At 53.9% G+C, this 23,833-nt stretch overlaps 1 protein-coding gene across 1 annotated transcript in view; it reads right to left on the bottom strand.

The window, feature by feature from the left end:
- LOC144500800 (trafficking kinesin-binding protein 1-like) overlaps nt 1-23,833 on the bottom strand; it is a gene marked incomplete at its 5' end in the record, with an annotated part of 83,393 nt that overhangs the window by 42,988 nt on the left and 16,572 nt on the right. Inside the window, 5 exons of the mRNA XM_078224264.1 lie at nt 671-749; nt 13,464-13,572; nt 14,462-14,562; nt 15,128-15,244; nt 19,220-19,296. Of these exons, the coding sequence (XP_078080390.1) occupies nt 671-749; nt 13,464-13,572; nt 14,462-14,562; nt 15,128-15,244; nt 19,220-19,296 (483 nt within the window). The remainder of the gene's footprint in view (nt 1-670; nt 750-13,463; nt 13,573-14,461; nt 14,563-15,127; nt 15,245-19,219; nt 19,297-23,833) is intronic.

Raw genomic sequence — 23,833 nt, 5'->3', positions numbered from 1 at the left:
CCCTTCATTTTTTATCCAATTCCTCTCTGTAAGTTATTATTGAATCTGCTTTAATGCAGCGCATTCCAGCTCACACAACACTGCATAAAAATAATCTTTTCATCTCCCCATTTTTTCCTGTTGCCTTAGATCCAAATCCTCTGGTTACCAACCCTGCTGCCACTGGAAATAGTTTCTCCTTATTTACCTAATCTAAAGCCTTCCTGCTTTTCCACACTTCTATTAAATCTCTCCTGTAATGACTCAGGAAGTCTGTTTGGAAAGGAACAGAGTTTATTGCAGAATGCAAAGTAAAACCACTCTCATGGTGTACACACACATCTAATCCCTGCCTAGGGTGACCATTCAGCAGGCCCAGTCCTGGGGCTGCCCGAGGAAAAGGCTCAGGTGCTGAGTTCCAGCTGGGCAGGTGACTGCCTGTTACCAGGGGAACTCATTCTCAATGCGCCGCACAGGGAGCTCAATCAGTGATTCCCCATGGACCTTGTGGAGGGTTATCACGTCTCCTTAACCCCCTTTGCTCCAAGGAGAACAATCCCAGCTTCTCCAATGTGTCCCTGTAAATGAAGGCCTTCATCTTTGTCACCATCCTGGTGAGTCTCCTCTGCACCCTCTGCAAGGCCCTGATACCCTTTGAGGAATCTTGAGGCTGGTGTTCATCTTAACTCACCCAGCTCCTTGGCGCAGTCTATCACCAGCTGCTGCTCCTTGCTCTCATACTCCAGCGTTTCTGTACATATCTGGGTAGCCTACGCAGAGAATAAGAAAACAAGTCACACTTCAACCACAATAAAACCAAATCATTGGCTGGAGTTTGTGTGTGCATGTTTGTGTGTGCGTGTGTGCGTGCGCACGCATGTGTGTGTGCATGCGGGTGCGTGCGTGTGCGTGCATGTTTGCGTGTGCGCATGCGTGTGTGCATGCACACATGTGTGCACGCACGCACATGCCTGCATGTGTGTGTGTGTGCGCGTGCTCATGTGTTCAGTTACAGTTTTTCCCACCAGCCTTTAGTTCCAGTCTTCCGGCCCAGCTCTATTCTTGCCCCACTGAAGTTGGATCTGCCCCAGTTAATTACTCTCACGCTGGATTGCACACCTGTGGCGCATTGTCACAAGAAATGGGTGAGATCCTAAATGAATATTTCTCATCAGTATTTACTGTTGAGAAAAACATGGATGTTTGGGAACTTGGGGAAATAAATACTGATGTCTTGAGGAGTGTACATATTGCAGAGAAGGAGGTGTTGGAAGTCTTAAAGTGCATCAAGGTAGATAAATCCCCGGGACATGATGAAGTGTATCCCAGGACATTGTGGGAGGCTAGGGAGGAAATTGCGGATCCCCCGGCTGAGATATTTGAATCATCAATAGTCACAGGTGAGGTGCCTGAAGATTGGAGAGTGGCAAATGTTGTGCTTTTGTTTAAAAAGGGCTGCAGGGAAAAGCCTGGGAACTACAGGCCAGTGAGCCTCACATCTGTGGTGGGTAAATTGTTGGAAGGTATTTTGAGAGACAGGATCTACAGGCATTTAGAGACACAAAGACTGATTAGGGACAGTCAGCATGGCTTTGTGAGTGGAAAATCATATCTCACAAATTTGATTGAGTTTTTTGAAGGGGTAACCAAGAAGGTAGATGAGGGCAGTGCAGTTGATGTTGTCTACATGGACTTTAGCAAAGCCTTTGACAAGGTACAGTATGGTAGATTGTTGCATAAGGCTTAATCTCACGGGATCTAGGGTGAGGTGGCCAGACGGATACAAAATTGGCTTCTTGACAGAAGCCAGAGGGTGGTTGTAGGGGGTTATTTTTCAAACTGGAGGCCTGTGACCAGCGGTGTGCCTCAGGGATCAGTGCTGGGTCCACTGCTATTTGTCATTTATATTAATGATTTGGATGAGAATATAGGAGGCATGGTTAGTAAGTTTGCAGATGACACCAAAATTGGTGGCATAGTGACAGTGAAGAAAGTTATTTTCGATTGCAACAGGGTCTTGATCAATTGGGCCAGTGGGCTGACTAATGGCAGATGGGGTTTAATTTAGACAAATGTGAGGTGATGCATTTTGGTAGATTGAACCAGGACAGGACTTACTCAGTTAATGATAGGGCATTGGGGAGAGTTACAGAACAAAGAGATCTAGGGGTACATGTTCATAGCTCCTTGAAAGTGGAGTCACAGGTGGACAGAGTGGTGAAGAAGGCATTCGGCATGCTTGGTTTCATCGGTCAGAACATTGAATATAGGAGTTGGGACGTCTGGTTGAAGTTGTACAAGACATTGGTAAGGCCACACTTGGAATACTGTGTGCAATTCTGGTCACCCTATTATAGAAAGGATATTATTAAACTAGAAAGAGTGCAGAAAAGATTTACTAGGATGCTACCTGGACTTGATGGTTTGAGTTATAAGGAGAGGCTGGATAGATTGGGACTTTTTTCTCTGGAGCGTAGGAGGCTGAGGGGTGACCTTATAGAGGTCCATAAAATAATGAGGGGCACAGATCAGCTAGATAGTCAATATCTTTTCCCAAAAGTAGGGGAGTCTAAAACTAGAGGGCATAGGTTTAAGGTGAGAGGGGAGAGATACAAAAGTGTCCAGAGGGGCAATTATTTCACACAGAGGGTGGTGAGTGTCTGGAACAAGCTGCCAGAGGTAGTAGTAGAGGCGGGTACAATGTTGTCTTTTAAAAAGCATTTAGGTAGTTACATGGGTAAGATGGGTATAGAGGGATATGGGCCAAATGTGGGCAATTGGGATTAGATTAGGGGTTTAAAGAAAAAGCATGGACAAGTTGGGCCGAAGGGCCTGTTTCCATGCTGTAAACCTCTATGACTCTATGACTCTACTGTCCTTTTCCACCGTCATCCTGAACATTATGATACAATGATCACTCTTTCCTAAATATTCCCACACTGACCCTTGGTCTACCTGGCCCACCTCATTTCCAGGTCCCACAGTGTCTCTTTATTTGCTGGATTGAACAGAAACTGCTGTAGAAAAGTTCTCTGAACACATTCTACCACTACCCCTTACCACTTGCCCACTAGCCCAGTCTATATTCCGGTAATTTAAGTCCCCCATTATAACTACTGCATTTTTTAAAAATGCGTTCCTGGCATGTGGACATCACTGGCTGAGCGAGTATTTATTGCCCATCTTTGAACTGCGTGGCATTTCAGAGGGGCATTTAAATATCAACATCGGTGTAAGTCTGATGTCACATGTCGGCCAGACAAGGATATGGATGACACAGTTCCTTCCCTAAAGGACATTAGTGAGCCAGGTGGATTTTTACAACAATGGTTTCATAGTCTTCACTAGATTTTTATTGAATTCAAATTCCACTATCTGCCTTCTAATTCATCAAACCCGGGTCCCTGGAGCATTTCTCCGGGTCCCTGGATTACTGTTCCAGTGACAAATCCAATACACCACTCCCTGTTTGCACCTGTCTGGAATTTCCCTGCAGATTTGATCCTCTAGAAGGAATTAGAGCTATAATCCATGGGACAGAACCAAGAAATTAATTTTAAACTTAGTTTCCAGTAAAACCTACAACAAACAACATTTTCTAAGAGGAAAGTTGATCGAACATAAACATGGTCGACTCCCTCCACATCAATGTGAAGTTACTAATGAAGATTACATAGATCTACAAGTCTCTGTCTTCAGGGTGTTTATGATGGTAACTCGCAATAAAGTACAATACTACTTTGGATAAGTAAGATCATAAACAGATAAGTGGAACACTTGGCCCCAAATCTTATTATCCTAGAATCCCTACAGTGCAGAAGGAGGCCATTCAGCCCTTCGAGCCTGCACCGACACAATCCCACCCAGGCCCTATCCCCGTAACCCCACATATTTACCTTGCTAATCCCCCCAACCTACAGATCTTGCAACACTAAGGGTGGTATTGGCAAATCGAATGATGCGCTTAGTTGACGTTTACCCAATAGCAATGCCAGAGAAACCTGGACTGTCGAGTGAGCAGTAATCCTTTACGTGGGCAGAAATTGACTCAAATGTTTAGACAATGAACCTTGTTGTCTGGTTACCGTTCACAAATGGAAGCACTTCTCCAGTGTAAGCTTTTAACACTATCTTCCAGGGTTTCAGAGAAATATGTCAAAGCTTTTCAAAGAACAAAGAACAAAGAAAATTACAGCACAGGTCAGGCCCTCCAAGCCTGCACCAACCATGCTGCCTGACTGAACTAAAACCCTCTACCCTTCCGGGGACCATATCCCTCCATTCCCATCCTACTCATGTATTTGTCCAGACGCCCCTTAAAAAGTCACTATCGTATCTGCTTCCACTACCTCCCCCGGCTGCGAGTTCCAGGCATCCACCACCTTCTGAGTAAAAAACTTGCCTTGTACATCTCCTTTAAACCATGCCCCTCACATCTTAATTGACTCTTCCACCCTAGGAAAAAGCTTCTGACTTTCCACTCTGTCCATGCCCCTCATAATCTTGTAGACTTCTATCAGGTTGCCCCTCAACCTCCGTCGTTCCAGTGAGAACAAATCAAGATTCTCCAACCTCTCCTCATAGCTAATGCCCTCCATACCAGGCAACACATTTCTCGATAAACAGTCTCTGACAGTAGTGAGAGTGCTGCCCCAGTGTGTACCTCTATCTGCACCAGCTGTCCAGTAGGCAATGGAGTGACCCCAAAACAGTTTGTTTCCCCAGCAATGTCCACTACCCTTAATGACAGTTCATCTTTGGCTGGGAATCGAGTCCTTCTCACAGACACTTTTTCCTTTATTCAGCTTCCCATTTGATTTATCCGGTTCTTGCATTCTGCAACTTTTGCCTGAAGCTGGTTTCTTTTTCCTAGCAGGCACAGTCAATGTAGCCCTTTCTGCCACAATTCCTCCACATGACGGGCGGGATATTACAGCTTTGCTCGGGCAAGACCGGAAATTCCCGCCTGAGGTCAACGGAGATTTCCGTTGTCGGACCCTCGCCCGCTCCGATTCCGTGCCGGGCGAGGTGGTAGAGTTCCGGCCCATGTCTCTGCACCAACAGCCTGCTGCTGAGTGCCCGGACTTTGCACACCCGAGGCAAGTGTGAGTCTGTGTCCGAGTTTGAGTTTCAGCTGACATCTTGTGCTTGTATTGTTTGGCTGCTAATTCTGGATACAGCAACTTCCAAAGCTCCAAACAAGTAGAACAACCCATCCCTAACCCCAACAGCAACATATATACATACTTGTAGTACTGGCCAGACCCTGGCTCAGTACTATCCAGTGGGAACCAACGATGGTTCACCACACAGAGTAGGTTGCATCTGGTTAAGAACCACTTTTGAATAGCCTTGCTCCTTAAACCACAGACTAATCTGTCTCTGTTGGTTTGGTTTAATATATCCCTGAATTTGCAGTGTCCAGCCGGTCTTTTCCAGGTAGTTCCAAACTGAAATCGATTCACCTTCTTGTAGGTTATGTTTACGAAACCTAAACTTTGCAGTGATGCCGAAAGGTTTCGGTGAACAGGGGCCCTGCAATATTTCCACTATTTCATTGTCAGTTTCCGTGCCTGCATTTTCAGGTATCCCGAACTCCTCAGGAGGTGAAATGTTTTGCCTCCACAATGGGAGAATCACCCTCCACGTGTCTACATCACACCCGCTAGCTGGGCACCTATCCACCAGAGAGAGAAATCTAATTACACCCCCTCTATACCTCAGCTTCAACCAAATTTACACTGACCCGTCCCAGACACACACACTGACCCGTCCCAAACACACACACTGACCCGTCCCAAACACACACACACTGACCCGTCCCAAACACACACACACTGACCCGTCCCAAACACACACACACTGACCCGTCCCAAACACACACACACACTGACCCGTCCCAAACACACACACACTGACCCGTCCCAAACACACACACACACTGACCCGTCCCAAACACACACACACTGACCCGTCCCAAACACACACACACTGACCCGTCCCAAACACACACACACTGACCCGTCCCAAACACACACACTGACCCGTCCCAAACACACACACTGACCCGTCCCAAACACACACACTGACCCGTCCCAAACACACACACTGACCCTTCCCAGACACACACACTGACCCGTCCCAAACACACACACTGACCCATCCCAAACACACACACACTGACCCGTCCCAAACACACACACTGACCCGTCCCAAACACACACACTGACCCGTCCCAAACACACACACTGACCCGTCCCAGACACACACACTGACCCATCCCAAACACACACACTGACCCGTCCCAAACACACACACTGACCCGTCCCAAACACACACACTGACCCGTCCCAAACACACACACTGACCCGTCCCAAACACACACACTGACCCGTCCCAAACACACACACTGACCCATCCCAAACACACACACTGACCCGTCCCAAACACACACACTGACCCGTCCCAAACACACACACTGACCCGTCCCAAACACACACACTGACCCGTCCCAAACACACACACTGACCCGTCCCAAACACACACACTGACCCGTCCCAAACACACACACTGACCCGTCCCAAACACACACACTGACCCGTCCCAAACACACACACTGACCCGTCCCAAACACACACACTGACCCGTCCCAGACACACACTGACCCGTCCCAAACACACACACTGACCCATCCCAAACACACACACTGACCCGTCCCAAACACACACACTGACCCGTCCCAAACACACACACACTGACCCGTCCCAAACACAGACACTGACCCATCCCAAACACACACACACTGACCCATCCCAAACACACACACTGACCCGTCCCAAACACGCACACTGACCCGTCCCAAACACACACACTGACCCGTCCCAGACACACACACTGACCCATCCCAAACACACACACTGACCCATCCCAAACACACACAGTGACCCATCCCAGACACACACACACTGACCAGTCCCAAACACACACACTGACCCATCCCAAACACACACACTGACCCGTCCCAAACACACACACACTGACCCGTCCCAAACACACACACTGACCCGTCCCAAACACACACACTGACCCATTCCAAACACACACACTGACCCATCCCAGACACACACACACTGACCCGTCCCAAACACACACACTGACCCAACCCAGACACACACACACTGACCCGTCCCAAACACACACACACTGACCCATCCCAAACACACACACTGACCCATCCCAGACACACACACACTGACCCGTCCCAAACACACACACTGACCCGTCCCAAACACACACACTGACCCGTCCCAAACACACACACTGACCCATCCCAAACACACACACACTGACCCGTCCCAAACACACACACTGACCCATCCCAAACACACACACACTGACCCATCCCAAACACACACACTGACCCATCCCAGACACACACACTGACCCGTCCCAAACACACACACTGACCCATCCCAGACACACACACTGACCCATCCCAGACACACACACTGACCCGTCCCAGACACACACACTGACCCATCCCAAACACACACACTGACCCGTCCCAGACACACACACTGACCCATCCCAGACACACACACTGACCCATCCCAGACACACACACTGACCCGTCCCAAACACACACACTGACCCGTCCCAGACACACACACTGACCCGTCCCAAACACACACACTGACCCGTCCCAAACACACACACTGACCCATCCCAGACACACACACACTGATCCATCCCAAACACACACACTGACCCATCCCAGACACACACACTGACCCATCCCAAACACACACACTGACCCATCCCAGACACACACACACTGACCCATCCCAAACACACACACTGACCCGTCCCAAACACACACACTGACCCATCCCAGACACACACACTGACCCATCCCAGACACACACACTGACCCGTCCCAAACACACACACTGACCCGTCCCAGACACACACACTGACCCGTCCCAAACACACACACTGACCCGTCCCAAACACACACACACACTGACCCATCCCAAACACACACACTGACCCATCCCAGACACACACACACTGACCCGTCCCAAACACACACACTGACCCATCCCAGACACACACACTGACCCATCCCAGACACACACACTGACCCATCCCAAACACACACACTGACCCGTCCCAGACACACACTGACCCGTCCCAGACACACACACACACTGACCTGTCCCAAACACACATACTGACCCGTCCCAAACACACACACACTGACCCGTCCCAAACACACACACACTGACCCGTCCCAGACACACACACACTGACCCATCCCAGACACACACACACTGACCAGTCCCAAACACACACACTGACCCATCCCAGACACACACACTGACCCGTCCCAAACACACACACTGACCCGTCCCAGACACACACACTGACCCATCCCAAACACACACACTGACCCGTCCCAAACACACACACACTGACCCGTCCCAAACACACACACTGACCCGTCCCAAACACACACACACTGACCCATCCCAAACACACACACTGACCAGTCCCAAACACACACACACTGACCCGTCCCAGACACACACACACTGACCCATCCCAGACACACACACACTGACCCGTCCCAAACACACACACTGACCCGTCCCAAACACACACACTGACCCGTCCCAGACACACACACTGACCCGTCCCAAACACACACACTGCCCGTCCCAGACACACACACTGACCCGTCCCAAACACACACACACTGACCCATCCCAGACACACACACACTGACCCGTCCCAAACACACACACTGACCCATCCCAGACACACACACTGACCCGTCCCAAACACACACACTGACCCGTCCCAGACACACACACTGACCCGTCCCAGACACACACACACACTGACCTGTCCCAAACACACATACTGACCCGTCCCAAACACACACACACTGAACCGTCCCAAACACACACACACTGACCCGTCCCAAACACACACACACTGACCCGTCCCAAACACACACACACTGACCCATCCCAGACACACACACTGACCCGTCCCAAACACACACACTGACCCGTCCCAGACACACACACTGACCCGTCCCAAACACACACACTGACCCGTCCCAAACACACACACTGACCCGTCCCAAACACACACACACTGACCCGTCCCAAACACACACACTGACCCGTCCCAAACACACACACTGACCCATCCCAAACACACACACTGACCCATCCCAAACACACACACTGACCCATCCCAAACACACACACTGACCCGTCCCAGACACACACACTGACCCGTCCCAGACACACACACTGACCCGTCCCAAACACACACACTGACCCGTCCCAAACACACACACTGACCCGTCCCAAACACACACACACTGACCCGTCCCAAACACACACACTGACCCGTCCCAAACACACACACTGACCCGTCCCAAACACACACACTGACCCATCCCAGACACACACACTGACCCGTCCCAAACACACACACTGACCCGTCCCAGACACACACACTGACCCGTCCCAAACACACACACTGACCCATCCCAAACACACACACTGACCCGTCCCAGACACACACACTGACCCGTCCCAAACACACACACACACACCCATCCCAGACACACACACACTGACCCGTCCCAAACACACACACTGACCCGTCCCAAACACACACACTGACCCGTCCCAAACACACACACTGACCCATCCCAGACACACACACTGACCCGTCCCAAACACACACACTGACCCGTCCCAGACGCACACACTGACCCGTCCCAGACACACACACTGACCCGTCCCAAACACACACACTGACCCGTCCCAAACACACACACTGACCCGTCCCAGACACACACACTGACCCGTCCCAAACACACACACTGACCCATCCCAAACACACACACTGACCCGTCCCAGACACACACACTGACCCGTCCCAAACACACACACACTGACCCATCCCAGACACACACACACTGACCCGTCCCAAACACACACACTGACCCGTCCCAAACACACACACTGACCCGTCCCAAACACACACACTGACCCATCCCAGACACACACACTGACCCGTCCCAAACACACACACTGACCCGTCCCAGACACACACACTGACCCGTCCCAGACACACACACACTGACCCGTCCCAGACACACACACACTGACCCGTCCCAGACACACACACACTGACCCGTCCCAGACACACACACTGACCCGTCCCAAACACACACACACTGACCCGTCCCAGACACACACACTGACCCGTCCCAAACACACACACACTGACCCGTCCCAGACACACACACTGACCCGTCCCAGACACACACACACTGACCCGTCCCAGACACACACACACTGACCCGTCCCAGACACACACACTGACCCGTCCCAGACACACACACACTGACCCGTCCCAGACACACACACACTGACCCGTCCCAGACACACACACACTGACCCGTCCCAGACACACACACACTGACCAGTCCCAAACACACACACACTGACCCGTCCCAGACACACACACACTGACCCATCCCAGACACACACACACTGACCCGTCCCAAACACACACACTGACCCGTCCCAAACACACACACTGACCCGTCCCAGACACACACACTGACCCGTCCCAAACACACACACTGCCCGTCCCAGACACACACACTGACCCGTCCCAAACACACACACACTGACCCATCCCAGACACACACACACTGACCCGTCCCAAACACACACACTGACCCATCCCAGACACACACACTGACCCGTCCCAAACACACACACTGACCCGTCCCAGACACACACACTGACCCGTCCCAGACACACACACACACTGACCTGTCCCAAACACACATACTGACCCGTCCCAAACACACACACACTGAACCGTCCCAAACACACACACACTGACCCGTCCCAAACACACACACACTGACCCGTCCCAAACACACACACACTGACCCATCCCAGACACACACACTGACCCGTCCCAAACACACACACTGACCCGTCCCAGACACACACACTGACCCGTCCCAAACACACACACTGACCCGTCCCAAACACACACACTGACCCGTCCCAAACACACACACACTGACCCGTCCCAAACACACACACTGACCCGTCCCAAACACACACACTGACCCATCCCAAACACACACACTGACCCATCCCAAACACACACACTGACCCATCCCAAACACACACACTGACCCGTCCCAGACACACACACTGACCCGTCCCAGACACACACACTGACCCGTCCCAAACACACACACTGACCCGTCCCAAACACACACACTGACCCGTCCCAAACACACACACACTGACCCGTCCCAAACACACACACTGACCCGTCCCAAACACACACACTGACCCGTCCCAAACACACACACTGACCCATCCCAGACACACACACTGACCCGTCCCAAACACACACACTGACCCGTCCCAGACACACACACTGACCCGTCCCAAACACACACACTGACCCATCCCAAACACACACACTGACCCGTCCCAGACACACACACTGACCCGTCCCAAACACACACACACACACCCATCCCAGACACACACACACTGACCCGTCCCAAACACACACACTGACCCGTCCCAAACACACACACTGACCCGTCCCAAACACACACACTGACCCATCCCAGACACACACACTGACCCGTCCCAAACACACACACTGACCCGTCCCAGACGCACACACTGACCCGTCCCAGACACACACACTGACCCGTCCCAAACACACACACTGACCCGTCCCAAACACACACACTGACCCGTCCCAGACACACACACTGACCCGTCCCAAACACACACACTGACCCATCCCAAACACACACACTGACCCGTCCCAGACACACACACTGACCCGTCCCAAACACACACACACTGACCCATCCCAGACACACACACACTGACCCGTCCCAAACACACACACTGACCCGTCCCAAACACACACACTGACCCGTCCCAAACACACACACTGACCCATCCCAGACACACACACTGACCCGTCCCAAACACACACACTGACCCGTCCCAGACACACACACTGACCCGTCCCAGACACACACACACTGACCCGTCCCAGACACACACACACTGACCCGTCCCAGACACACACACACTGACCCGTCCCAGACACACACACTGACCCGTCCCAAACACACACACACTGACCCGTCCCAGACACACACACTGACCCGTCCCAAACACACACACACTGACCCGTCCCAGACACACACACTGACCCGTCCCAGACACACACACACTGACCCGTCCCAGACACACACACACTGACCCGTCCCAGACACACACACTGACCCGTCCCAGACACACACACACTGACCCGTCCCAGACACACACACACTGACCCGTCCCAGACACACACACACTGACCCGTCCCAGACACACACACACTGACCCGTCCCAGACACACACACACTGACCCGTCCCAAACACACACACTGACCCGTCCCAAACACACACACACTGACCCGTCCCAGACACACACACTGACCCGTCCCAGACACACACACACTGACCCGTCCCAGACACACACACACTGACCCGTCCCAGACACACACACTGACCCGTCCCAGACACACACACACTGACCCGTCCCAGACACACACACACTGACCCGTCCCAGACACACACACACTGACCCGTCCCAGACACACACACTGACCCGTCCCAGACACACACACTGACCCGTCCCAAACACACACACTGACCCGTCCCAAACACACACACTGACCCGTCCCAGACACACACACACTGACCCGTCCCAAACACACACACTGACCCGTCCCAGACACACACACTGACCCGTCCCAGACACACACACTGACCCGTCCCAGACACACACACTGACCCGTCCCAGACACACACACTGTACGGTCCTGATTCCCAGGCCTCGGTGTTCAGGGTGCAAGGCGCAGGGGGCAGGGTGCAGGGGGCAGGGTGTAGGGGACAGGGGGCAGGGGGCAGGGGGCAGGGTGCAGGGGGCAGGGTGCAGGGGGCAGGGTGTAGGGGACAGGGGGCAGGGGCAGGGGCAGGGGGCAGGAGGCAGGGGCAGGGTGCAGGGGACAGGGGGCAGGGGGCAGGGGGCAGGGGGCAGGGGGCAGGGTGCAGGGGGCAGGGTGCAGGGGGCAGGGTGTAGGGGACAGGGGGCAGGGGCAGGGGCAGGGGGCAGGAGGCAGGGGCAGGGGGCAGGGCGCAGGGGCAGGGGGCAGGGCGCAGGGGCAGGGGCAGGGGGCAGGGCGCAGGGGCAGGGCGCAGGGGCAGGGGGCAGGAGGCAGGGGCAGGGGGCAGGGGCAGGGGGCAGGGGGCAGGGGCAGGGGGCAGGGGGCAGGGGGCAGGGGCAGGGGGCAGGGGGCAGGGGGCAGGGGGCAGGGCGCAGGGCACAAGGGAAGGGTGCAAGATTACCTTATGTCTAAGTTGTTGGTTCTCATCCTCCAAGCTGCAGAGTTTCTGTTGTAGGAGCTCGAAGTGGATGTAATTCTGCAGAGAGACGGAGGATTCACTCCTCCTTAACCTGCAGCGGAGAAATGGGCAAATCAACCTCCAAACACACACTGCTGATTGGATAACCAGGGAACGGCCTCCGTATGTGAGAATGTGCGAATGTGAGAGACTCGAGTGTGAGAGACTCGAGTGTGAGAGACCCGAGTGTGAGAGACTCGAGTGTGAGAGACTCGAGTGTGAGAGGAGCAACAGGCTGGAGGAGGAGTGTGGAGGGGAGAGAGAAAGCGGGGGTAGAGGTAGAGGGGGAGAATGAGGGTAGGGAGTGAAGGATGAGGCAAACAGCAGGATAGGATCAGCAGCACGTATGGGAGAGTTGGAGAGACTGGAGTTGATAGCATTGGGAGAGGGGTTTGGGAGTGGGATGGGGTGGGGGAGGGAGTGGGGGATGGGGTGGGGGAGGGAGTAGAGGAGGGAGTAGAGGAGGGAGTGGGGGAGGGAATGGGGGAGGGAGTGGGGGAGGGAGTGGGGAGGGTGGGGGATGGGGTGGGAGATGGAGTGGGGGAGGGAGTAGGGGAGGGAGTGGGGGAGGGAGTGGGGGAGGGAGTAGGGGAGGGAGTGGGGGAGGGAGTAGGGGAGGGAGTGGGGGAGGGAGTGGGGAGGGTGGGGGATGGGGTGGGAGATGGGGTGGGGGAGGGAGTAGGGGAGGGAGTGGGGGAGGGAGTAGAGGAGGGAGTGGGGGAGGGAGTAGGGGAGGGAGTGGGGGAGGGAGTGGGGGAGGGAGTGGGGGAGGGAGTGGGGGAGGGAGTAGGGGAGGGAGTGGGGGAGGGAGTGGGGGAGGGAGTGGGGGAGGGAGTGGGGGAGGGAGTGGGGAAGGGAGTGGGGGAGGGTGGGGGAATGGAGTGGTGTGGGCAGCAGACCCAGTCTGGGCTGGGTTCGGGGGGGGGGAGGGGGTTACTCACGGGCTGCCGCAGGATGAGTTGTGCTCAGTGTCCTCTGTGCTGTTGGTGTAAAGCTGGAGAAGGTCATCTCTCATACACACCTCGTGCTTCAGCTGAGCAACCTGCGGAAGGAAAGTGTGAACAGCATGAGGGGCAGGAGGGGTTATGTTTCAGTATCTCTGAGTATTCTGTCATTCTGGTGTTGTTTGAAGATTAAACACCGGCTGGACTCCAGGGAGAATCGCGCTGCCTCTCTGAGTGATGCTCTTTCACGTCCACCGAGAGCGGTGAAGGCCTCAGTCCAGTGTCTCCTCTGAGAGGCGGCACCTCTGGCAATGTCGCACTCTCTCAGGACTGCATAGGGAGCGTTCGTCCGCAAAGGATGGGGCTTGAACCCTATTAGAGGGGAGTGTGTTGCACCGTGAGCGAGAGCTGAGACCTCGGTTAGTGTGTGAGACAGCAGCAATGTTCCCAGCTTCAACAGATTGGGTTGGGGGGGGGGGGGGTGCCGTAAGGGGGCGGTGGACAGGGTGTAGGGGTCGGGGAGGTGGTGGGGTGGAGTTAGTGGGGGTGGCACGTCAGCCTGCCCACTGCGCGCTCTGAGTCAGACATCAGGGTTTTAGGCATTGAAGCGAGGCTCTGAGATTGGACAGGGATGATTGTGTCCAATCAGACGCAGAGTCTCACCTCGTCGTTGAGGCGTTGCAGCTGTTCCTCCAGGTACTCGTTGTTGGCGGTCAGGACGCGGTTCTGTTTGAGGAGCGACTGTCCAATCCGAGCGGCCAGCTCCAGATCACGCTCTTTCTGAAATTACACCATCATCACTCAGAGAGAGACCAGCAAACTGACCGTAACACCCACACAGCACACTGACCGTAACACCCACACAGCACACTGACCGTAACACCCACACAGCACACTGACCGTAACACCCACACAGCACACTGACCGGAACAACACCCACACAGCAAACTGACCGTAACACCCACACAGCACACTGACCGTAACAACACCCACACAGCACACTGACCGTAACACCCACACAGCACACTGACCGTAACAACACCCACACAGCACACTGACCGTAACAACACCCACACAGCACACTGACCGTAACACCCACACAGCACACTGACCGTAACAACACCCACACAGCACACTGACCGTAACACCCACACAGCACACTGACCGTAACACCCACACAGCACACTGACCGTAACAACACCCACACAGCACACTGACCGTAACAACACCCACACAGCAAACTGACCGTAACACCCACACAGCACACTGACCGGAACACCCACACAGCACACTGACCGTAACAACACCCACACAGCACACTGACCGTAACAACACCCACACAGCACACTGACCGTAACACACACACAGCACACTGACCGTAACAACACCCACACAGCACACTGACCGTAACACCCACACAGCACACTGACCGTAACACCCACACAGCACACTGACCGTCACAACACCCACACAGCACACTGACCGTAACACCCACACAGCACACTGACCGGAACAACACCCACACAGCACACTGACCGTAACAACACCCACACAGCACACTGACCGTAACACCCACACAGCACACTGACCGTAACACCCACACAGCACACTGACCGTAACACCCACACAGCACACTGACCGTCACAACACCCACACAGCACACTGACCGTAACACCCACACAGCACACTGACCGGAACAACACCCACACAGCACACTGACCGGAACAACACCCACACAGCACACTGACCGTAACAACACCCACACAGCACACTGACCGGAACAACACCCACACAGCACACTGACCGTAACACCCACACAGCACACTGACCGTAACACCCACACAGCACACTGACCGGAACAACACCCACACAGCACACTGACCGTAACAACACCCACACAGCAAACTGACCGTAACACCCACACAGCACACTGACCGTAACAACACCCACACAGCAAACTGACCGTAACACCCACACAGCACACTGACCGGAACAACACCCACACAGCACACTGACCGTAACAACACCCACACAGCACACTGACCGTAACAACACCCACACAGCACACTGACCGGAACACCCACACAGCACACTGACCGTAACAACACCCACACAGCACACTGACCGTAACAACACCCACACAGCACACTGACCGTAACAACACCCACACAGCAAACTGACCGTAACACCCACACAGCACACTGACCGTAACAACACCCACACAGCACACTGACCGGAACAACACCCACACAGCACACTGACCGTAACACCCACACAGCACACTGACCGTAACAACACCCACACAGCACACTGACCGTAACAACACCCACACAGCACACTGACCGTAACAACACCCACACAGCACACTGACCGGAACAACACCCACACAGCACACTGACCGTAACACCCACACAGCACACTGACCGGAACACCCACACAGCACACTGACCGTAACACCCACACAGCACACTGACCGTAACAACACCCACACAGCACACTGACCATAACAACACCCACACAGCACACTGACCGTAACAACACCCACACAGCACACTGACCGGAACAACACCCACACAGCACACTGACCGTAACAACACCCACACAGCACACTGACCGTAACAACACCCACACAGCACACTGACCGTAACAACACCCACACAGCACACTGACCGGAACAACACCCACACAGCACACTGACCGTAACACCCACACAGCACACTGACCGGAACACCCACACAGCACACTGACCGTAACACCCACACAGCACACTGACCGTAACAACACCCACACAGCACACTGACCATAACAACACCCACACAGCACACTGACCGGAACACCCACACAGCACACTGACCGTAACACCCACACAGCACACTGACCGTAACAACACCCACACAGCACACTGACCGTAACACCCACACAGCACACTGACCGTAACAACACCCACACAGCACACTGACCGTAACACCCACACAGCACACTGACCATAACAACACCCACACAGCACACTGACCGTAACAACACCCACACAGCACACTGACCGTAACACCCACACAGCACACTGACCGTAACAACACCCACAAAGCACACTGACCGTAACACCCACATAGCCCATTGACAGTAACAACACCCAGAATGTTCCAGAAAGGCATGTCCACCTTCTATCGTTACAATTAACAAAACACATCTAAGCCAGGAAATTCCCCCAAAACAGAACAACAAACATCATCATCACCAAATTTATCCCCAGCGCCCATGCTTCACTGACTCTCACTGGGGTACAGTTCCACACACACTGACACTCACTGGGGTACAGGTCCCACACACACTGACTCTCACTGGGGTACAGTTCCACACACACTGACTCTCACTGGGATACAGTTCCACACACACTGACTCTCACTGGGATACAGTTCCACACACTGACTCTCACTGGGGTACGGGTTCCACACACACTGACTCTCACTGGGGTACAGTTCCACACACACTGACTCTCACTGGGATACAGTTCCACACACACTGACTCTCACTGGGGTACAGTTCCACACACACTGACTCTCACTGGGACACAGTTCCACACACACTGACTCTCACTGGGGTACAGTTCCACACACACTGACTCTCACTGGGATATAGTTCCACACACACTGACTCTCATTGCGATACAGTTCCACACACACTGACTCTCACTGGGATACAGTTCCACACACACTGACTCTCATTGCGATACACTTCCACACACACCGACTCTCACTGGGGTACGGGTTCCATACATACTGACTCTCACTGGGGTACAGTTCCACTCACACTGACCATCACTGGGGTACAGTTCCACACACACTGACTCTCACTGGGGTACAGTTCCACACACACTGACTCTCACTGGGGTACAGTTCAACACACACTGACCATCACTGGGGTACAGTTCCACACACACTGACTCTCACTGGGATACAGTTCCGCACACACTGACTCTCACTGGGGTACAGTTCCACACACACTGACTCTCACTGGGATACAGTTCCACACACACTGACTCTCACTGGGATACAGTTCCGCACACACTGACTCTCACTGGGATACAGTTCCACACACACTGACTCTCACTGGGGTACAGTTCCACTCACACTGACCATCACTGGGGTACAGTTCCACACACACTGACTCTCACTGGGGTACAGTTCCACACACACTGACTCTCACTGGGGTACAGTTCCACACACACTGACCATCACTGGGGTACAGTTCCGCACACACTGACTCTCACTGGGATACAGTTCCGCACACACTGACTCTCACTGGGATACAGTTCCGCACACACTGACTCTCACTGGGGTACAGTTCTACAGACACTGTGGGGATATACAGGGAAGTTCATCTCTGGCTGACAGAGGCACTGGGTCCACACGGTACAGCCAAGGTTTTGCTTTCCTCGGGGGACTGAACCAGAGACTGCTGCAGGAGGCCATTCAACCCATCATGGCCTTTGCCAGCCCTTTCAAAGAGTCACTCAGTCAGTCGCACTCTCCTCCAAAATGTTTTCCCTTCACGGATTTGTCCAATTTCTTTTGGGAAGTTATTGTTGAATCTGCACCCAGCGCCCTTTCAGCAGAATATTCTGCCTGACAACAACTCACTGAGTTACATAACCTCCTGCTCGAGCTGCTGAATATTTCACTAATGATCTGCACGCTATGCTGACGGATGGCTGGCTCCAGCCACTAGGATATAGAGTGATTCTTGCTGCTGTCTCACCTCCTCCAGTAAGTGGGTGACTGCCTCGATGTCACAGTATGTCTTTGTGACCTGGCCCACTCGCTCCGCACAGAGAACTGAGGAGAGAAGCAGACAGTGATCAGTGTGCGCTAAGCCCCAAAACCAGAGCCCCCTGTTACCCCCCCCATCTCCCTTTCCCATCCCCACCTCCTGCTCCCTTCTCCATCTCCCTCTCCCCTACCCCCCACGATCCCCTCTTCATCTCCCTCTCCCATCCCCACTTCCGCTCCCTCTCCCCACCTCCTGCTCCCCCCTCCCCAACATCTCCTGCCCCCGTTCGCCCCCGCTCTCCTCACCTCCTGCTCCCCACCCCCCTCCCTCTCCCCTCCCCACAGCAGAATTCAGCAGCTGGTTTGCTGGGAGCCTGGGGATGAATGTTTGTCTCAGTCAGCGACAGTCCTGCAGGCTGGGACACCAGCTTCCCGCTTCTCTCCAAATTGATTCTAAATGCTAAGAGCTGCCCATTTGGAACACTGTGCGCAGACAAGACATTACTGGCATTGGAGACGGTACAGCGAAGGTTCACCAGACTGGTCCCTGGGATGAGGGGGCTGTTTGGTGACGGGAGGCTGAGTAAACCGGGATTATATCCTCCAGAATTTAGAAGAATGAGAGGTGATTTCAGTGAAATCTAGAACATTCTCCCTCTGCTGAGAGATTGTTTTGATGTGGAGATGCCGGCGTTGGACTGGGGTAAACACAGTAAGAAGTTTAACAACAACCAGGTTAAAGTCCAACAGGTTTATTTGGTAGCAAAAGCCACACATTGGAGCTCCGAAAGCTTGTGTGGCTTTTGCTACCAAATAAACCTGTTGGACTTTAACCTGGTTGTTGTTAAACTTCTTACTGAGAGATTGTTTCCCCTGGGCGGGGAATCTAAAACAGAGGGGCACTGACCCAGGATAGTCCCAGGGGGGTCAGTGATTTCCCACTGAGATGAGGGAGACATTTCTTCTCTCAAAGGAAGGTGAATCTTTGGAAATCTTGATCCCATCGTTAAACATATGACGGAGTGCTGGTCTCTTCAGGAATTAAGGATTATGGGAAGTGGGGAGGAAAATGAAGGGAGGGGGTTTTGAGGGTGGGATGAGGGTTGGAGCAGGAGGGGGTTTGGGTGGGGGGTCGGAAGCGGGGGTAGGGGTTAGTGTTAGGTCAACATTAAATCTACCCCTTAGCTCAGCCCTAAATAACACACCCCTCCCCCCACCCCCCCTTCACCATCCTGGGACAGTGTCCCCATGTATTAGATTCCCCGCCCAGGGGAAACGATGTGTGGGAGATTGGGACGGGAGGGGGGGGGGGGGGGGGTGGGGGCACAATGAGTTTACACTCTGAGAAACCGAGAGCCACAGTCATCTCTCCAGCTCCCCCCTCGCGCCCGACCCTCTCTCCCGTGCTGTTAGAGGACGTGGGCAGCGGCACGTTCCGCACACTCGCCTCTCCCCACCCACCCCCATCCCCCTCCTCCCAGAGCCTCCTTCCCTCCCAGCCCCTTCCCCCCAGCCCTCTCCTCACTAATGGTCCAAGAGGTCACCTCTTTGTTCCATTAATTGGACGTTATTTTCACACAGAGTGTCTGACGGTGATTTGTGGAATGAGGAGTGACAGCTCAGGGTTTAACTCTTGGATTTCCAAACCCCCTCGCCAGCTCACCCGTGCCACGCACTCTCACTCTGCGCCTCGCTCTCACATTAACCCTTTCGAGAGGCTGCCAGCGGTTTGGCGAACACGGAGGAGGGGCACCGAGTTCCCCTGGGCCGGAGGATCCACACACAATCCCTGAATCACTGACCCCCACGTCGCAATGTTGGGATCACCCCTAACCCCACTGCTCCTGAAATAATAACGGGAGCAAGAAAAGGCGGGAATTCCAACTGCAAAAGGGATCCTAATGATCAAAGAAATTATAATAAAAATATAACTGGATCGACAAAGCCCAGATCATCCCCGGAATGGAACTTTGACAGAGACACTTCCCGGCCTCAACCTGGTAAAATCCTCTTCATTAATGTTTCTTCACTGTCGCTGGGTCAAAATCCTGGAACTCCCTCCCTAACAGCGCTGTGGGTGCAGACAGGCAGCACGGTGGCACAGTGGTTAGCACTGCTACCTCACAGCACCAGGGTCCCTGGTTCGATTCCCGGCTTTGGGTCACTGTCTGTGTGGAGTCTGCACTTTCTCCCCGTGTCTGCGTGGGTTTCCTCCGGGTGCTCCGGTTTCCTCCCACAGTCCAAAGATGTGCTGGTTAGGTGGATTGGCCATGCTAAATTGCCCCTTAGTGTCCTGGATGTGTCGGTTAGGGTTAGCCGTGGGGGATGGGGTAAGCAGTGTGTTTGCGGGACATTGATTGGATGTGTGAGCTCTCCCTGCACATTCAATCCCTGTCAGGAATTCCAGACTCTCCGCCTGTTCCCGAATCATTAACATCCTGATAATTAAACCCTGGCCCAGACTCAGGTTCAATCTGTTCCATTCTGTCAGAGACCAGTGGGAGCACATCACCCACACAGTCCCCTCCCACACAACCCCCTCCCACACAACCCCTTCCCACACAACCCCCTCCCACACAACCCCCTCCCACACAACCCCCTCCCACACAGCCCCCTCCCACACAGCCCCCTCCCACACAGCCCCCTCCCACACAGCCCCCTCCCACACAACCCCTTCCCACACAACCCCTTCCCACACAACCCCCTCCCACACAGCCCCCTCCCACACAACTCCATCCCACACAACTCCCTCCCACACAGCCCCCTCCCACACAACTCCATCCCACACAAACCCCTCCCACACAAACCCCCTCCCACACAAACCCCTCCCACACAACCCCTTCCCACACAACCCCCTCCCACACAGCCCCCTCCCACGCAACTCCATCCCACACAACCCCTTCCCACACAACCCCCACCCACACAGCCCCCTCCCACACAGCCCCCTCCCACACAAACCCCCTCCCACACAACCCCCTCCAAAACAAAACCCTTCCCACACAACTCCCTCCCACACAACCCCCTCCCACACAAACCCCCTCCCACACAAACCTCCTCCCACACAAATCCCCTCCCACACAATCCTCTTCACACAACCCCCTACCCACACACACAAGCCCCCTCCCACACAACCACCACCTACCCACACACCCACTCCTGTCCATCGCGCTCTCCACATCCTCACACCCTCCCTCCATCCAGGTTCCCCGCCCAGGGGAGTCGATGTGAGGGGGTTTGGGATGGGGGGGTGGGGGCGCAGTGAGTTTACACTCTGAGAGAGCGGGAGCAGCAATCAGCTCTCCAGCTCCCCCCTCGCGCCCGACCGCCCCGCGCTGTTACAGGACGTGGGCAACAGCACGTTCCACACACTCACCTCACAAAAACACTCACACACACACACTGACCCACACACTGACACACACACTGACACACCTACACACACACATACAGACACACACACATACAGACACACACACACACTGACCCACACACTGACAGACACACACACACTGACCCACACACTGACACACCTACACACACACATACAGACACACACACATACAGACACACACACACACTGACCCACACACTGACCCACACACTGACACACATACAGACACACACACATACAGACACACACACACACTGACCCACACACTGACACACATACAGACACACACACATACAGACACACACACACACTGACCCACACACTGACCCACACACTGACAGACACACACACACTGACCCACACACTGACACACATACAGACACACACACATACAGACACACACACACACTGACCCACACACTGACCCACACACTGACAGACACACACACACTGACCCACACACTGACACACCTACACACACACTAACACACACATACAGACACACACACACACTGACCCACACACTGACCCACACACTGACACACCTACACACACACATACAGACACACACACACACTGACCCACACACTGACACACTTACACACACACTAACACACACATACAGACACACACATACACATTGACACACTCACTCACACACACACTCACACTGACACACACACATACATAGGTACACTCAGACATGCACACACACTGACACACACCCTCACACTCTTCACCTTCTCTTGCACCCCATGCCCGCTCTGGCACCCCCTCCACCCACCCCACAAATGGAGACATCACTGATCAGTTCACCAATTGGAGGCTCCCGACAGGATCCCTGCTGAATTTATGGGGTTGTGATTATTGCAAACGCTCCTTCCATCCAGTAAGCATTCATTTCCCATTAGATTCCCCTTCCCAAGCCGAGTTTCAGTGAGGCGGGGGATTGAGGGAGAATTGACCGAGATTCTGATCTGATTCAGGGTGTCCTCAATATCGACAGATTATTTCTCTCACCAACAGGTTCCCAAATTGCAAAGTGTCTCTGATACAAAACCTTGCTGGAATAATAACTGTCCCACCGAGAGACCCCTGAACAGAGTGTGACTGTGGCGAGACCCCCTCCCTCATCGTACCTTCCCGTAAGGCGCACTGCATCACATCGCTGTCCCACTCAGACACATCATCCCCTTTGTCTTCACTGCTCCA

This window comes from Mustelus asterias, chromosome 11 (assembly GCF_964213995.1).
Source record: "Mustelus asterias chromosome 11, sMusAst1.hap1.1, whole genome shotgun sequence".
Lineage (NCBI taxonomy): Eukaryota > Metazoa > Chordata > Chondrichthyes > Carcharhiniformes > Triakidae > Mustelus > Mustelus asterias.
This window is presented reverse-complemented; position numbering and strand designations above follow the sequence as displayed.